The sequence below is a fragment of the Talpa europaea genome (assembly GCF_964194135.1).
Source record: "Talpa europaea genome assembly, chromosome: 16".
Classification (NCBI taxonomy): Eukaryota; Metazoa; Chordata; class Mammalia; order Eulipotyphla; family Talpidae; genus Talpa; species Talpa europaea.
In genome coordinates, this window is record NC_140084.1 from 9,638,100 (window position 1) to 9,655,373 (window position 17,274).

General features: G+C 50.1%; 1 protein-coding gene across 2 annotated transcripts in view; it reads left to right on the top strand.

The window, feature by feature from the left end:
* ZFHX3 (zinc finger homeobox 3) overlaps window positions 1-17,274 on the top strand; it is a gene marked incomplete at its 5' end in the record, with an annotated part of 150,113 nt that overhangs the window by 42,825 nt on the left and 90,014 nt on the right. For both annotated transcript variants that reach the window (XM_084257332.1, XM_084257333.1), the window contains one exon: window positions 16,226-16,457. In XM_084257332.1, the coding sequence (XP_084113458.1) occupies window positions 16,226-16,457 (232 nt within the window). The remainder of the gene's footprint in view (window positions 1-16,225; window positions 16,458-17,274) is intronic.

Below are 17,274 nucleotides of genomic sequence, written 5' to 3' on the forward strand. Positions count from 1 at the left end.
ACAATAAGACTAGGACAATAAGACCTTTATGCCCCTGCTCACAGGGCACATCCTTTGGCGTACGTGGCACCCATTGGGTTACAAATCCCAATGCACACAGGCCGTGTGGGTTTCATAAGTGGGTGTCTAGTGCTAGGCCAGAGAGCACATCCCACATTTTATCCAGATGACTCTTGATATGAGGCAATATGGAGCTAGTCTGGCTAGATATTCCTTAATTTATTGACTGATTGATTAAAAATATCTTCATCGGGTGGGAAATTGGCATATTTTAAAATGTTAACCGTCCGTGGAGGATTTTTTTAAATCTCAGGTTACACAGGTCACTCCATCAGGCTTCCAGTCATTGCCCATTGGCCATTCCTGGCTTCACCTCCTCTTCTGTTCACTGAACACCGAAGACAGACACCCCCCACCTTCCATTCCACAAGGAACTTGTGAGACTCCGACTAATGAAGGGCCAAACCCTTGGAAATCTCTTCGGAGGTAGGAACAAGTGGACAGTGTTGTTGAGAGAACACAGCATAATTTATTCTTCTAAATCTTGACTTACTGTCCACTTACTGTCGGATGTCAGGGTCAGTGCCGGGGCCCTCCTTTTACCAGATGCCCAGGAAGTAAGAGCAGGCCGTGTAGGAAGATGTGGGTGATGGTGACCTGATTTTTCACCTTCTCTGTTTATCTCGCCAGCTATTTAAATCTGGATTATTTTCAGCTACCAGAGGACATAGAAACAACCTACTTTTGGGATAATGTTAGTAATTCCATCATTAGGTTAGTTGAAAGTTGAATCAGTTACAGGCATTGTTTAGCTCTGAGTAAATGTATAACCTTAGCACTTACTCGCGTGGCATTGTTCCCCGAGGTTATCGAGCGAGATGCGTGGCCCAGGAGCACATGAACACGCAAGTTCTTACGTTACAGAGCTTGAAAACAAGGGGCGAAGCTTAATTGTTCTAGACTCATTTCCTGAGAGTGAAATGGTATAGCCATTACTGCTGACCTTCATTTGGAGGCAGCTTATTTTGAGACCGAGTGTGCAACCCTGGCTGTTACTGAGTTTTGAGTTGGGAGAAACTTACTTTGCTTAACAGTGTCTGTGTGTGTTCGTCCCTTTTCATCAATACTCTGAAGGGTGGGGTAGGTTGTTCAGAAAGTTTTTTATCAGGGGCCAGCACACCATGGCCAGTCGCCTGCTTTAATAAAGTTTTATTGGCACTCAGCCATGCCTGTTCTTTTCCATGTTGCCCATCCCTGCTTTTGTGGGGAGATGATAGAGGTGGGCACTTGTGATGGACGGCCTGTGACCTTCAAAGCTTCAAACATTTACTAACTGACTTGTAACAGGAAACGATTGGCCAAGCGCTGGTCTAGGGGATAAAAGTGTGTCTTTTGAGGCCAGTTGTATTTTTATGAATTCAGGGAAAACTGTAGACTGAGAAATCACCCTTCCCACACCATATTTAAATACGCAGTTGTTGTCAGCTCGCCTGACTCTGGCTTATTCCTGTGATCTTAAGAACTTGCTTATTAGATGTTGAATGCAGTGACCCTGGTTTCATGGTAACTAAACCTGCATCAGCTTCTTGCTAATGTACTGCTAGTCATTTTATTCAATAGACTGAGTAGCTTTCAACATTTCTATGGGAAGGACACTGCTCATTAGCGGATGTGTTCAGCCTTCAGTTTAGCTAAAATCTGAATGCTCCCTCAACCTGAAACAGTGGGTATTATTCTAAATGTTAAGGAATATAGCTCTCCACAAAGACAAAGTGCTTCCCAGTCACCATTAGCTGTGCGCCATCGTCACTCCTCACGATCATGCCATGAGGTGTAGGTCCCTAGGATTTTAACACTGCAGCAGGAGTGAAGGGTGACTTGCCGAAGGTCATGTAGTAAGAAAGCCCCCTGGTCTTGTGTGACATCTCCTGAGTCATGATGGCGCAGGGAATGCAGCTGGCACCAGTGGGACTCACACCCAGAGGCAAGCCGGTCCTCCCAACAGCTTCCTCCCCCCGCAAAGCCCAGCGATTTCATTAGCGAGGTAAGTGAACAGCGATCAAGCAATTCATTTGTCTCCTTATGACCTAGGACCACGATGAAATCACATTGTGAGGAAGGCTTTCAGAGTCTTCAGCTGCCCCTGCCAACCCAGCCTCATTCCCTGGTAATGTCCATTTCCAAATGTTGCTTTATCATTTATGAAGTACATTATTTGACAATTGAGGACCCCCTCCCCTTTGCTGCACGGCTTCCAACTCCCCTGTCCATGTCCTCACTGTGGAATGAACTGACTCGTGCACGCCTGATAGGGGGGTCTGGGGGTCCCTGCCTTCAGGATCCTTCCAGTCTCACTGGGGAATATGCCATACATAATAAAATTGATCAGCAGTGCAAAAAATGGTGCTGAGAGTTCAAGACTATGGTCAGAGGAGAAAGAATCATTGTAGATGGAAATAAGGTGGGCAATGGGCTTTGCAGACAGGGTGCAGAATCTGGCTTAGTGGAGCCAGAGGAGGGAATGGCACAAGCAGTCATGAGACTCACTGCGCACATGGGCCCTCGTTCGCACGCTCTCAGGTAAGACCGGGGAGAAACGAGACTCTGTGGAGCTGGCTGGAGACAGGGCAACACAGGGGTTGGGAGGTGAGGTGACACTGTCATGAAGGACCTTTCTATGTAAAAAGAATAATGAAAATAATGTTGAGAGAAGATGAATATCTTTCATTGTTGTGTGAAGAAATAAGGCACGGGAACATGGATATACAAAGGGGGAATGAATTAATCCAGAACGAAAAGAAAGACCACTGTAAAAATTTCAGCTGTCACCAGAAACTGGTACAGGCCATTGATTCTTCTGGCCTTATATTATGATAATCTAGAAAGATCATCGAAAATTTGTATTTTGGGGCTTAAGCCTTTAAATACCACTTTAAACAAGTATCGGGAGTCTATATTAGCATTTGAAAAATAGATTGCTGGATTTGAGTTTCCCAAAAGATGTTGCCTGCATATTGGTATTGAGTACTAACATGCATCACATGTGCCCTGGTGTCTCCCTGACTGGGAACTGGCACTAGTACCACCCTCTAAACCCCACCATTTTGCTCAGAGAAATTACCTCACTTGCCAGTTCTTTCAATACAGTTTTCTGAAACTTGGATTTTACTGTAGAAGAGACTTTTTAGTTTTCTAGTAGGTTTTGTAAACTATCCTCGCTCTGGGAGGAATTGACTACACCAGCAGGTCTGCCGAAGGTCCTGCACTACTCATCACTGGGTCTTGGGCCTGGTGCACAGAATGAACTTGTTGATTATAAGGAGTGAATGGTTTGGTCAGTGTGGCCTGGCTGATGAAAAGCCAGCCTTAGAAATGAGTTAAAATATCCCACTGGCTGACCTTGTAACCTCATTCCATTAGGAGCTGGGGTGCAGACCCATGAGGTGGCATCTCTGGACCAAGCTGCTTGGAAGTAGCAGGGGAGGAGTGAGGGGCTGGTGAGCCTACCAGAAGGCTGGGGAGCCAAGGGATGGGGCATCTCCTGGAAGGAGATGGAAGGAGAAAGAGGCACAGCTAAGTGTTTACCTCCTGACCCCATGTAGTCCGTTCTTCACAGGGTCCCAAACTTTGAAAAGAGATAAAAGTGAAAGAGGTAACCAGCTCTTTTGGGTACCACTGGTGGCAGTCCTCAGCAGGACGAGTCAGCTCATCCTCACTCAAAACCTGGGAATCTCAAAGCTGCTCCGACAGAGGTTCAGGAATGCCCCTTTGACCACCTCCCTTAACGTGTCTGCGCTTCAGCCCACGCCACTGGCTCTGTAGACACCCCGTATTTAGAGCCGAAAGATGCACTAAATTGCTTTGTCTGCTATCGCTGTCTTCTGTGGCCTCCTTCTAGATATTTCTCAGGATATCCCAATCTTGCTGTTGTCAGTTTAATAGTAAAAGAGCACAGTGATGTTAAGCTTGTGGAAAAAAATAGCCGGGTATGTAGGTTTGGTGGAAGGGTAGAAGGACAGTCACAAACTTAGTTGCACTCTGGACATTTTATCTGATGGAGGGGGAAGAAGAACTGCCTTTGTGATCCATATGTGAAAAGAAGAAGAGAGCAGCCAATTGCTTATTTCAGAGCTTATTGAAACCAGCAGCGGATACTAGCAATCATTCTCTTAATCCCAACCGCCCATCCTGGTCATCAAGCGTGTAGTCTTGTGCGCAGCCAGCTGAAGCATATGCAGGAAAGAACGACTCTGGCTTACTGATGTTGCCGGGGACCACAGGGTTAAGGAAACAGAGTTGACTTGCGTGTGGGGTCGAAGACTTCCACGTGCATGTGCTGTCCGTTTGACCTGGGATCTGTGCAGTCTGTCAACAGGGTGGAGGGTTTCCAAGCTGGAAGGGTCATGAGACCAGCAAGATTGGGGTTGGTGGGTTAGGTGGGGCCTGCCAGGAGTCTCGTGTTATGTGTAATGTGGAACAGAGCAGAGGGATGGATTCTGAGATGGAGGAAGGGAGTTGGGCTAAATACGGTAATTCTTTTTCTTAAAAAAAAAATACTTATTCATTCATTCATTCATTCATTCATTCATTTATACAAGCACTGGGTACAGTCAGAAGCGTGGGAGGGTGAGAGAATTCACCAGAGCCAGAGTGGGGAGCAGAACAGGCAGACTGATGAAATATACAGCTGAGGGGAGCAGCGGGAGTGGCAGGAGAGGTCTGCACGCCATATGGGACCCTCGCCAGCGGTCTAGGATCGAACTGGTGCTGCAGAGGCTGTGGGCAGCTTTGCAGCCCAGCGCTCAACCTCTGTACCACCAGGGGGAGGCTCTAAATACGATAATTCTTGAATGGCAACGTAAGGACCAAGAGTAAAACTGTTCAGCAGGCAGCTAGCTGTAAGTCCCTGCTCTGGACCAGGAGCTATGCTGAGTATTGAGATAGAAAGATGCAGCCTGGTCTCCCTGCTGGCACGGTGCTGTTGGTGGTAGGGTAGAGGAGGAAGAGGCAGTTTGTTACTCACTAAGACACGTGCAACCTGGAAGCTACCACCCGTGGGCAGCAGTGTGAGGTGGAGCCTGAGCGCTGGGGAAGGCTTCAGGGAAGGGGCTATGCCTTTAGACAAAGGCAGCATCTGGTCTTTCTAGCTGTATATTTATTTTCTTCTATTCGGCTCATCGCCCTACCTTAAAAAGCAAACCAACCAGCTACTTTCATTTTACTTTCGTCACAATCTGAGACTGTTAACATTTTAAATTCAATAGCGTGACTTACTCCATGGTCTTATCCAACTAATAAAATAGAGTTTTCACACAGGCCTCGTTCCTGTGGCTTTACTATTCCCAGAGGTCTTGCATTCTGGAGCAGGTGGGTGATAGTCTAGAATAAATAGTTCCTCTTGGGATCCAGACCTCAGTGAAAATACAGGTTTTTCGATATGTTGTGAGCATGGAACTATTTCTGTTCCAGAAAGAACCAAACTTCCAGGTCTCTCTAACTTCCCAGGTGGTCATCCCTATGTGGAGCTGGCCCAGCCTAACTCAACCTCTAAGAAAGTGGTCATCCCATGAGCATGCCTGGCAGTCACTGGAGAGCTGGTTAAAACCAGCATGCCAGACACTGCCTCCAGACAGCCTGCAGGTCAGCACAGAGTCTGCAAGTGTTCCTAGGGTATGTCGATGCCACACTTTGAGGACGCCTGCATAAATCACCAGGGGTGGGAACTGCTGTTTCTCGGCAGTGGCACATCCCTCCAGAGCAGGAACAAGTGTGAAGACACACAGTGGCCTCTGGGTGGGGCCTGGGGAGAGGCGCGTTCTCCTAGATTATCCCTGAGTGATGTGGGATTCCAGACTCTTGTTCCACCTCCTCACCTGTGAGGCAGGTGAGGACAGGCAGACTTGATCGCAGAGACGAAGGTTAATTGAGAGGAGCTGTTGTTTCCTTCTCATCCTTCTTCAGTCCCTGACTGCGCACTGTGGCCGTCAGACTTCAAGATCCAGCTTGTCCTCATTCTCTCCTGCCTTTGGGGCTGCGGCCCACCTGGGAGGGCTCTCGCCTTGTAATCTGGGGACAGGGATGAGGGAGCTTGGACGCGCATATGGAGTGACAGCCCCAGGGAGGCTGGCTGACACCCCGCGATCCCCCAGCCCGGTGGATGCTCACGGATGCTCGAGGTCTGTGCGCTCATGCCCAGTGCAATGATTAATTGACGTCCTCCGCTCTGCTGGACAATTAAAGAAAGCAGGAGAAGGAGGGAAAGTCTTCAGTTAGACCTGATTTGGCACCATATTGTTTTCTGTTAATCTATTTTGTTTTCTGTCCGTCTGTCCCAAGGGACGGGTGCCTCGCTGCTTGCTGAAGCATGCATAACTAATGTCCTCATTAAGGGCTGATCTGTTTATCAGGGCCATGTGAGGAAGCCAGCCTGCCAAACCCCAGCACAAGCTGGGGGCTGTTACCTCCCTCTGGGCCTTAGCCCCACCTCATTAAGCTGGTCCGGGCTATTGATTGGGAGCCTGTGTTTGGAAGAGTCTTACTTACTCCATGCATTATCTTGACAGATTGATCAGACCTGATTGAGAACCTCTTAAAGGCACGAACAGCTGTAATGGGAAAGTTGGACTCTGTCATCCGTTAGGATGATTCTGGGAGCAAGAAGAACAAGGCTGACATCTTGGAGCGATTGTATTTACAATTAACATGGCTGAAAACGATTGCCTCTATTGATCCCCCCTTCCTGCAATTACAGCCCCATTGTTTACATTCCAGCACTTCAGTTATAAAAAGGAAATTCAATAATTATTGCATTATTTAAAGTTAAAGTGCCACAGAGTTTGCTGGCTACGCTTGCTGGTTGATTTAACGTTCAGTAAAATCCATGCTGAGCTCTCCATCTTGAGGCCGAACGATATCGGCTTTTAATGAGACTCAAAAAGGGGGGGAAAGGAGAGCAAAACCCAATGCACAGGGTGTTTGTCTGGGTTATTTATGAGGGGGACCCGAAAGCAGAGCAGAGAAACTTGCCGTGTCATGGTTCGCAAAACTGTCTCCCCTCTCGCCACGTGACTGTCCGTGCTGCCACCTCCCAGCCTCCTCCCGCCTCCGACTTGGCCCCACCTCTCCCTGGTCCCCCTTCCACGCTGTGGCTGGCTCCTTCTGCCCTCAACCAAGTCCACAGTATTTCAAGAAAAAGGATGAAATGTCTCAGAGCCCCATCAAAAGCATCTGTGCAGGGGGCACCTTTTTTTTCCTGCCTCATCACTTTCCAGTTTTCTCTTTCAAGGGGAAAATGAAATCCCAGTTGAGCACCTCTTCTAGGGAGGAAGTGATCCCCCGACGTGCTCGTTGTCCCCTGTCCATCTTGCGAGCGTTTCCGTGTCTTCTCTCGTAATGAAGGTGATAAGGGTATTTGTCAGCAAATGGTGAGAGCTCGGGTGAAGCCTCCGGGTTTGAGCACCAAATTCCTGCTCTCAGGAGCAGCCACCAGAAAGTTCAGGAGCGTGGGAGGAATTTTAAGGCGCGCTTTATTCTTTTCCTATCTGCTTGACATCTCCCGTGGCCTCGGCTCCCGCAAGCCTGCTGGACAGGTGTGCTCTGCGGGACGCAGGAAAGGTGCCGCCTCCTGCCTCCCCATTATGACTCGGGCCTTCCGCTGTCACCCCAGGACACGTTAGAGTGCAGGTGCAGAAGGGGAGAGGAAGATGAATCAGGCAGTTCCAACTTTTATGAAGTATCTGGAGCAGGCCAGTAGCAGGCAGCTGCTTCCGTGTGGCTTTTTCATTAAAGAGGTGAATTCTTGTGAGCAGGCATATTGCCTGAGTTACCTGGTGTGCTTTGTTCGAGTCTGAACTAGCCTTAGGAAATCCCTTTTCCTTAGGAAAAGGAAGGTGAGGAGATTTTAGGCCTTGGAGGTGTTTCTCCGTGTATTTGTGCTCGGGTGTATATCTTCTCTGTGGCCATCACTGTCGGGCCGGAGCCGTGGTTCTGAGTGTACACCAAGGCCAGCAGCCTTGGCATCATCCCAGAAGCTGTTAAAAATGCAAATTCCCAGGTCGCGCCACAGACTAGGCAAATCGGAAGCCCTCGGGGTGGCCTGACAGTCTCTGGCCTAACAAGCCCCCCAGGTGCTTGTGATGCACGCTCAACTTAGAGGACTACTGAGCTAGAACACCATCTGCATCATTAACAACCGAGCCTGGGGTGTCACGTCTGCCAGTCAGACATGACGAAGCCAAGCCAGGCCTCGAGATAGGTGGATGGTGATGGTGGCAAATATTTGGGTAGTCCTCCGCATCTTCCGGAGGGTTTTCACATATGTTTTCTCATGTGGCTTTCAAAGTTGCCTCCGAGGAAGACGGGGCAAGAATAAACATCGCTGTTTTACAGATGAAGTAGCGCACCTGTTTTGACCACCAGGCAAGTATTTTTCCTGCTGCGGCAACTGTCATGGGTTTGGAGATACAAATAAGCAGTTCCTACAGAGTGGATTTGGGGAAGCGGGGCGCCGTCAGCCAGCCATGTCAGCTGAGCTCCGCCCGCCTTTGCCCCTTTCCGGGGCTGTCGGCAGACATAGTGAAGAACATGGTCCTTATTTTCACTGCGTTGGTGCCCTGACAGGCAAAGATGTGGGCTTTGGGGTTTGCATGCCACCTCTGCCTACTCAACGGCATGACTTTGGGCAAATTACTTAAAAATAGAATAAAAAGTAAGCACCTCTCACAGGAAGAAGTCCACCCCGGTGTGCTCTATATCCCTTCTGTGTCATAATTTCTATATATCGTGATTTCTTTACTGCCCCCCCCCTCGGGATTCCTCTTTGGGGCGATGCCAAGAGTGGGACAGGAGAGGTTGGTGTAAGGAGGGAGAGAACTGTCAGTTAGGTAAATCCGAGAGACATTCATTTCCATCCCTAACCCCGTAGCTTCACTAATTTGAAAAATGACCGTAATAATAATGGCCTAGATCAGAGCTGACTGTGCATCAGGCACTGTGTTAAGCACTCTGTGGAAACCATCCTCTTGGTCGTGTTTTTGTCCCATTCTTCCAGACGAGGATGCTGCTCAGGTCCAGCAGTTTCTATGATGGGCCAGCACCGAGGAGAGGTGTCCACCAAGCTGTGTCCGTCCAGGGTGTACCGCCAGCCACCGCCGGCAGCTACAGTTTGACGTGCATTTGAATGAGGACAGACTGGGGTCTTGTGTGGGGTGACCTCTGTCTTTGTATGGGGCCTGGCACCCGGGAGACCGGGAAGGTGGCCAGGGAAGGAAGCGCAGCTCAGTGAACGGAGAGCAGCTGTTAGCACTCCCTGTCCTAGTGAGGGTGTGACCTTCAGATCCTCGGAGCTTTGGGGTGTTTCTGGAGAGTGGTCAGCATGAGGTTGGCTTTCTGGATCCTCTTTGTTGGTTTAACCCACTGGCTCCCTCGCTCAGCCCCCAGCCTCAGTCCACCGTCATGGTAATTTTACTGTCACCGCAGGTTCTGATGCACCCCTTTGTTAGGAAGGGCCCCTGATAACCCCCCTTCCTCATACAGGGGACACTGCACTCCTTGCTGACATTCTCCTAATGGAGGAAAAGGTTATGTGAAGGCCTTGATATTCTACCAGGACTCACATCTGGATTTTTCTAGAAAAGGTTCAAAGACCGAAACAACCCGTAGGTTAAGTTGCTGACTTATGCTGTCATAAGTCTTATGACAGACTTATGCTGTCATTACGACTCCGGAGTTTTCTGTGTTTCTGTCACAGGAACTCTCATACTGAGACCTAAGAGTCAGGAATTGTCCTTCGTGTAGGGGCAAAGATGCGGGGATGGGAAGTTTCCATTCAGGCCTTAGAATTCAGATCCTGAGCACCAACAGCCATGCCTGGTTCCAGGACACAAGGAGCCTGGCCTAGAAACTAGAAAATAGGTCAGAGCAGCGCAAATGGATGATCTAAGGGAACATTTTTACTTCCTTTCACCCTCTCTTGTTAATCATGGTTGGGGCTTCTGTCTCACGGTGTCTGCAGGGCTCCTATGGCGCGAGGACTGAATTAGCATATGCCAAGGAGGAGGGCGTGAGTGGATCAAAAGCTGGCATCCCACAGAAAATACATATATATTTAGGTTTGACCTTCTGGAAGCCTTACAAAGAAGGTGGCATTAAATTTGGAACTGTAACACAACCTCTGATTAAAAAATTAAAAACTCTGTAACACAACCCCTGATTAAAAAATTAACCGCCCACACTCCCGCCGCATTATACCTGAAACGGTTTCTTTCTTAGGCATTCAGGGTGACAAGTGGCATCTCTGTCCTTGAAGGCCCCTGTGGTCAGGACGGCGTAGGCTGCCTGCTGTGCTTTGGTCAAGCCTCAGGTTCCAGTTTGCTCCTTCCACATGGTCTGAGGTCTTGGTGGGAGCCACATGACCTCTTCAGACTGGGTTTCTCCAAGGACAGGCGCCGAATTACGCACCTCCCGCTCCCCCGAGACTGAACCGAGAGGATGTAGGCCCTTCCTTGTGATTAATGCTGTTTGTGGGTATGATGGTGAATTGACACCCACTTATTTCTTCCCGATATCATCTTACCTCATGGGGGATCTGGCAGACTAATTCTGGATGCTTATTTCTTCCCTTTCCTTCTCACTGCAAGTATTGGTGAGATTTTTATAGTTTTGGCCCTGGAGGGAGAAGCCAGGGCCCCTGGCAGCTGTGGTTAGCAGTCCCTCCACACCCCCACCCCCACCCCGGGGCATGCTGCAACAGCAGCGCTTCCAGTTTATGAATTGAGAGGCCCGTCCTGCCTTGGCCTAGAAGTGCTTCCGAGCCTGGACAGATGTCTCCTGGGTCCTTTCAGGCATCCATTGTGGGGCTGCTCCTCTGCTTGCAGGAGGCTTCTGGTATCCCCTGGAGTAGCCCACTTGCTCGGGGGCATGTGTGGGAGCTGCTTCACCCCAGCAGAGAGCTTCACTCTTTCCTTTTCTCTTGAAACTGAGGTGCACTGCAGGCAGGGAAAGGCGAGGGGAGGTGTGTGTGTGTGTGTGTGTGTGTGTGTGTGTGTGTTTACGATAACAGGTGTTACTCTCTGAGGAAGCTTCATTTGTGAATTGTGTGTGTGAGAGAGTGTGTGTGAGAGTGAGAGAGGACGTACTTTGTCCATTTCTGCTTTAAAGGGGAGGCTTTGACAAAACCCGATCAATATTTTGCATCCCATGCATGAAGAACCAGATGTTAAAAGTTTCCTGTTCTTGGAGGAGGAGGGAGCCGGGGCCCCTCCAGATTTACAGAAATCAATGTCCTCTGACAGAAGTTGGTTAGTTTTCCTGGGAAACAAGTAACAGGAACACATTTTTTTGATTTTCACGATGAATTATTTTCTAACAAGAGCCCTCTTTCCATCTCTTTGACTTGCAGTCCTTGGCCAGGGTAAACGAGCACCACATACTAATGGGGCAGAAGCCCACGAAGTAGCTTGGGCTGGCTGCCTTTTGCTTCTCTCTGATTTAATTATTAATTTGCTTTTTGCACTGGGCCTTCCACGCCAGGCTCATTATTGGAGGTGCCTTTTGCTGGAGCGAGGGCTTGACTTTGCCGAGTTTTTCCTTAGAACCAGACCCAGGGCAGTTACGGGACATTCCATGTTTCCACATCAGGGGCATAGGCATGTCAGGGCCCAGCTCAACTGAGGAGACCAGCTTCAGAAATAGAGTTCCAGTAAGATCAGAAAGAGGCACGGGAACAGGTCTCCAGCCAGTATGGGGGAGTCTACGCCCCTCGTTTCCAACACCAGGTGCTGGACGCTCTCCTAAGGTGCTTAAGCTGGATTCTAACAGGTGGAGCTGGGGGAATCAGTCATTGGCTGTGCGGTGGCGATTTGGGGAAATTGGAAATGGTTGGACCCCTTTTCAGCTTCCGTTTATCAGTCAAACCGGGCATCTGTTTCTTCCTGTATTTTTGCGCTTCCGGCCAATACACTCAATGGCAAAGTGTATACGTTTCAGGGAGACTTTTGCCCCTATGCAGTACCCCAGTGAGTTGCAGGATTTTTTAAAAACCAGCCAGTGAAACTGGGGGAAAAGCATAGCAACCTTACGCAGGTTTCAGATTATAGGGGAAGACTGGCCAGACCAAGGCGTTCGAGTGAACCTCACTTGGCACTTTCCTTCAGTTGGGATGATCTGCCTTCCTTGATTTGCTAGTGGGTGGTGATTCCTTATTATTGGTTTATGGGCATATGCCAGTTTTTCTTAAGTAAGCTAGTACTTGTCATTGGTTCCACTGCGTGTTCTCAGAATGGCATTCAAACCAAAGGGACACCCTCCTCGTACCTCCTTGGCGTGTCCTCCACGTCACCACTGCCTTAGTCACCTGCAGGTTAATGCCCTGGGTTAGGCATGCTTTGTGCTGTGAGGGTGTTCACATAGCGTCTGAGGTGCTGTAGACAGAGTCGAACCGCAACTAAACCCTGCCCATTTTGAGGGGGGGGGGGTCCTTGTGTGACCTCGGTTGAGGTTATTTTTTGCTTTCTTTTCTCAACTATGCCCTGGTTGGGACAGAGGTGAGCAGATTGGGCTCTTGGATGTGGAACAAAGAAAAATGGAAAAAGCAGCACCAGACCTGGGTCGCCCTCCTGGAGGACGGGTGGACAAGCTCTGTGATCGAGGGGGAAGAGTTGGGGAGTGCAGGGTTCGAGTGGGTGAAAAATTTCTTGCCTGGCAAGGAGAGCAAGAGTTCTGAGTTAGGAAGGCAGCTCCTTTATTGAGTGGTCCACTGGGATTTGTGCCTTGGTGGATTCTTCATATATTACAGTGAATTTAATTAAATACATTGTGATCCCAATTGAGGGTATTCTAATTAGCTAGGTCAGGAACAAATTATTCTCCCTCCTCCTCCAAATGAAAACATCTACTCTCTTCTGCAGGGAAAGCTTGATCTTGACTGACGGGCTTGCACTGGGGAAGTCCTCATCTTCACTGGTCCACCCCCTCCTGCTGGGGCATGAGGCCATTGACACTTGGGAGGGGCAAAGGGTCTGGCCAAAAGTGTCAGGGCATTGACCATCTCCAATCCTGGCGAAGGGCCAGATGGCCTGGGGAAAGGTCACAGTGGCCAGGATGCTGCTGCTCACTTAGAGTCCTTCTTGGCTGCAGGTCGGACAGCCTGAGAAGGAGCAGGTGAGGAGTTAAGGTGGGTGAGGACAGGATTTGTCACATCCCGGTTGACCTCAGGGGGCTCAGATTTGAGTTGGGGTGCAACCTTTAGAAGCAGGTGTGTCCCAGCAACTGACACATTGTTTATTCTGGATTGTGTGTGTGTGTATCTTGGAGAATGAGCTTGAAGTGCAAAAGCAGACCTGGAATTTTGATGCAATTCTCTGAGAACCCTGAGTGCTGCCTAGACAAGCGTCAGGGGGAGTGGTTGTGGCTGTCTTCGTTTCCTTTCGTTCTTTCCTCCGCAGTCTGCAGTATGTTTCCCACATGGCAGACAAGCGAGTCCCTAGGGGTAGCAGAGGTGGACACTTACCTCCAGGGGTTGGAATGTGGGGTAGCCTTGAACTGTCTTCCTCATATCAGGGCTTTTGTGTTTCCAGTGCAAGTTTCCAGCACGAGGTCCCAAGTGTGACATTTTCAATTCAGGATTTAGCCAACCCTGACCCCTAAGAACCTCGGGACTTGGGGTTCTTGAAGAAGCAGTTGAACTCTCAACTCTCCCATTCCTTTCGGCCGTGTTAGCCTCTCTTCTGGCTCAGAGGCGGGAAACCCCAGCCGTTGGGAGAAGAACCTTGTATCCATATGAAAATTTCAAGTTTAAGACTCAGTGCCTTGTTGCCAGGAAATCCTGTTTCAAGGAACGGTAGCAGGAATTTGAGGGTAAGGCTTCAGTGATTCCTCTTCCGATTTTGTAGTTTCTGATACCACCAAAACCCCGAGGTAGAACTGGCTGCTTTGAGTTCTTTGCTTTTGTTACCTGTGGCTGCTCTTCAGGCACTTTTAGTTGCAACTTTTTAAAGTGCAATTCTTTTGCTCACAGTGACCCCAGGCTGCAGTGCCTGGCCCTTGTGCACACTGACCCTCCTCCATCCCCAGCCAGAACCTTTGTCCCCATGAATATCCTGGTCGCTTGGGGTAGGAGTAGGGCCGGGCATGGTGGGGACCGTGACGAAGTCAGGGAGAGCGATCGTGGGCAAGTTCGTCCTTTTCCTTTATGCTTTGTCCAGCGAGCCCTCATGCTCTCCACCGTCTAGCCTTCAGGAGATGTTGCTTGGGTCTGTTCTCTGTCCTGACTCCTTCCGCAGGGACCCTTATCTCAGAGCGGATACCCCATAAAAGGAAAAATCAGCCCACTCTTACTTCAAGAAAAGTAGCTTTTCGCTACCAGTTGTTGTAACTCCTTTCCACAGTTGGCATTGAGCTGGCTGGGTCTTTGGACTCCTCCAGCTGGTGGAATTGCCCAGGGGCAGCTCCTGCCAGTGGGCGGGGGGGGGGGGGGGGATTGGTCTGCTCTGAGACTTTGCTCAGTGTGTGTTAGATCACCCGCGGGGGTAGGTGATTGTTTTGTTGGTCCTATGGAGTCCCTCACATTCGACCTGCAGGCTGACCCCAGAGCAAGCATGACTCTGGAATGGTTTACTGGATTTGAAGACTTGGGTTCCTCCCTCCCTGCCAACCCCCTTTTGTTCTTTTTTGTTTTTTCCTGCAACGTAATTTATGTTTTCATACTTTCCCTTACAATGAGGCACAAATGCTTGTGGAACTTTCACACTTCTCAGGTTGTCCTGCGGGGTGCACATGTGAACCCATGAGTCTCCGAGCAGTATTGCCCCACAGGAAGCACTGGTGGGCCTCTTTGCTAGTTTCACCATGGGGTGGGTGCAGGGTGCTCCAACTGCCCTGCCTCCTTATGGCTCCCATTCTGACCTGGACAAGAATATATCCAGGCAGGATCAGTGAGTGTTACCAAAACAGCCCCGGGGCTTCAGCGTATGCTCCCTAAAGATCCTCCGTGGGCAGGGCTCCAGGGGCGGGCGTGGGCACGGGGCAGGGAGTGAGAGGGAAAGACAGGTCGTGACATGCACACGTAAAACTTGTGTGTGGACTCCCTCCGACAAGAGGGTGCCGAGGGATAAAAGAACTAGGTCCCAGCCCTGTCTCTTCCACTCACTGGGTAACCTTGGCTCAAGCTTTCAGGCTTTTGGGAGTTGTCTCCCCTGCCTTATGTGTACTCACAGGGCATTTGAGATTGGAGAGGACAGTGTTTCTCCACCAGGAGCTTGTCAGTTCCCTGGCGGTTCATGGAAAGGGTCCAGAGCCCTCAGCATCTTCTCCAAGAGGCAGGAGAAGGTGGGTTCTGTCCTTGGATGTACATTGCGTCTTCTAGGGTTCTGGACTATGCCCATTACTGCTCCTACTGCCCATCGTGCTCCCTTAAGTCCTGGATAAACTTCCTGCTGGCTCCTGGCCATCCAGGTTCTGGAATCTGAGCTCTGTGTCTACACCCACACCAGAGAGTGTGATTTGACTACCTGATACACTAAATCAAATGACCATGAGGTGTCGACTGGGAACTAGTTTCTGGGGAAATGTATTTCTCTTTCACTTTTTAATCCAGGGGAAAACCTGTTTGGGGATTTTCCTGATAGACTGTAGTTTTACGCACCAAACCACAAGTCGTCCCTGCGGCGGTAAAACCAGACAACAGCTTTGTTAGTGACAAAGGCTTCCTTACAGGAGGCGTGACTTAGTAGGGCATCATCTCAAACGGTGGGCTGACCTAGTATCATCGGCTCTGTGGGCCATGGTGTCTCAGTGGTGACTGTTGACCTCTGGTGTTTTGACAGCAGCCATGGGTAGGACACACAGTAAGCTGTGCCTCATGAAAACTTTATTTACAAAGCAGATTGAACCCCACCTCAGGCCATCATTTGCTGACCCACGTTCTACATAAAGCCAGGCACTTTGGAGAGCAAAAGGAGGCACCTTTCATTTTTGGCCCAGGACAACCTGCATGACTGGAGTGGGGCCGGTCCATCAGCAGCATTGTCAGCCCTCGGAAAGCCACACGGGAGGGGCGTCTTGGGGAGACAGGCACAGGCGTCTGCTGCTGCTCATCCTCTAGAGCTGCTGGAGAAAGGAACCTAGGCTGTCTCCCCATTGGGTCGAGACCAGGGCGGGTGGGCACTTGGAGGTGGTGGCAGGGTCCGAGCTGCTTACCCAGCGTGTCCCTCTCCTTGGTCCCCCACAGCACCTGCAGCAGCACGAGAGCGGTGTGGAGGGCGAGAGCTGCTACTACCACTGCGTCCTGTGCAACTACTCCACCAAGGCCAAGCTCAACCTCATCCAGCACGTGCGCTCCATGAAGCACCAGCGCAGCGAGAGCCTGCGCAAGCTGCAGCGGCTGCAGAAGGGCCTGCCTGAGGAGGATGAGGATCTGGGGCAAATCTTCACCATCCGCAGGTGCCCCTCTTCTGACCCAGGTGAGTCTCCTTGCGGACCCGGGAGGCCCAGGCTGGGCCTGGTGCTGACTCCCGGGAGACCACCCGAGGACTTGGGTTCGCCGTCCCTGGTCCTTGTGTCCGTGACTGACCTCACAGGTGATGTTGCGTGCTGGAAGGGACATGGCATAGATTGTTGTGCTTTGGTTTTGGTTTGGTTTAAAGAGACCTGGCATCCCTCTTCTTTTGGCGCCACCAACCACTGCCCAGGGAGCATGACCAATAGCAGACATGGTTCCCCCATCCCCACATTCCTGCGTTATCAACTCTAGATTCAATTTATTGTATTGACGTCAAGCAAATGGTCAATTACGACTTGCTCTCAGTGCTGAGAACGCTAAGGTTAGCGGCCTCAAGTCTGGTCTGTAAGAATGAACCTCCAAAGAGGATCAAAACAGCAGCAAGTGCTTGTTATAAGTGTTCTAATTGCATTTGAGAGTGACCCTGGCTGTTCCGGCTCAGTGCGGCCTGCTACCTGGAGACCTTCCGGTGGGATCCAGCTCTGCTTCTCCCACCCTGTCATTTCCTCTGCACGCACCTTCTCTGTCCGTTCCGCCCTTTCTCCTCTTCCCGCTGGGACCACGCCTGGCACAGCCACCTCTCTTATATTTTCTGCCTTCCAGTCTTTTCCTCTCAACTCAGAAGCACAGGGCAGCCTCCTACCTCCTTAAAAATAATCAAACGCTCTGTTAATCTTGTGTCCCTCTCTACCTTCTCAGGGGGATCTTCAAGATTCTTGAAAGAATAACGTTTATTGCTCAGCTCTGGCCCACTCACCCACCTACCATAGCACCACCCC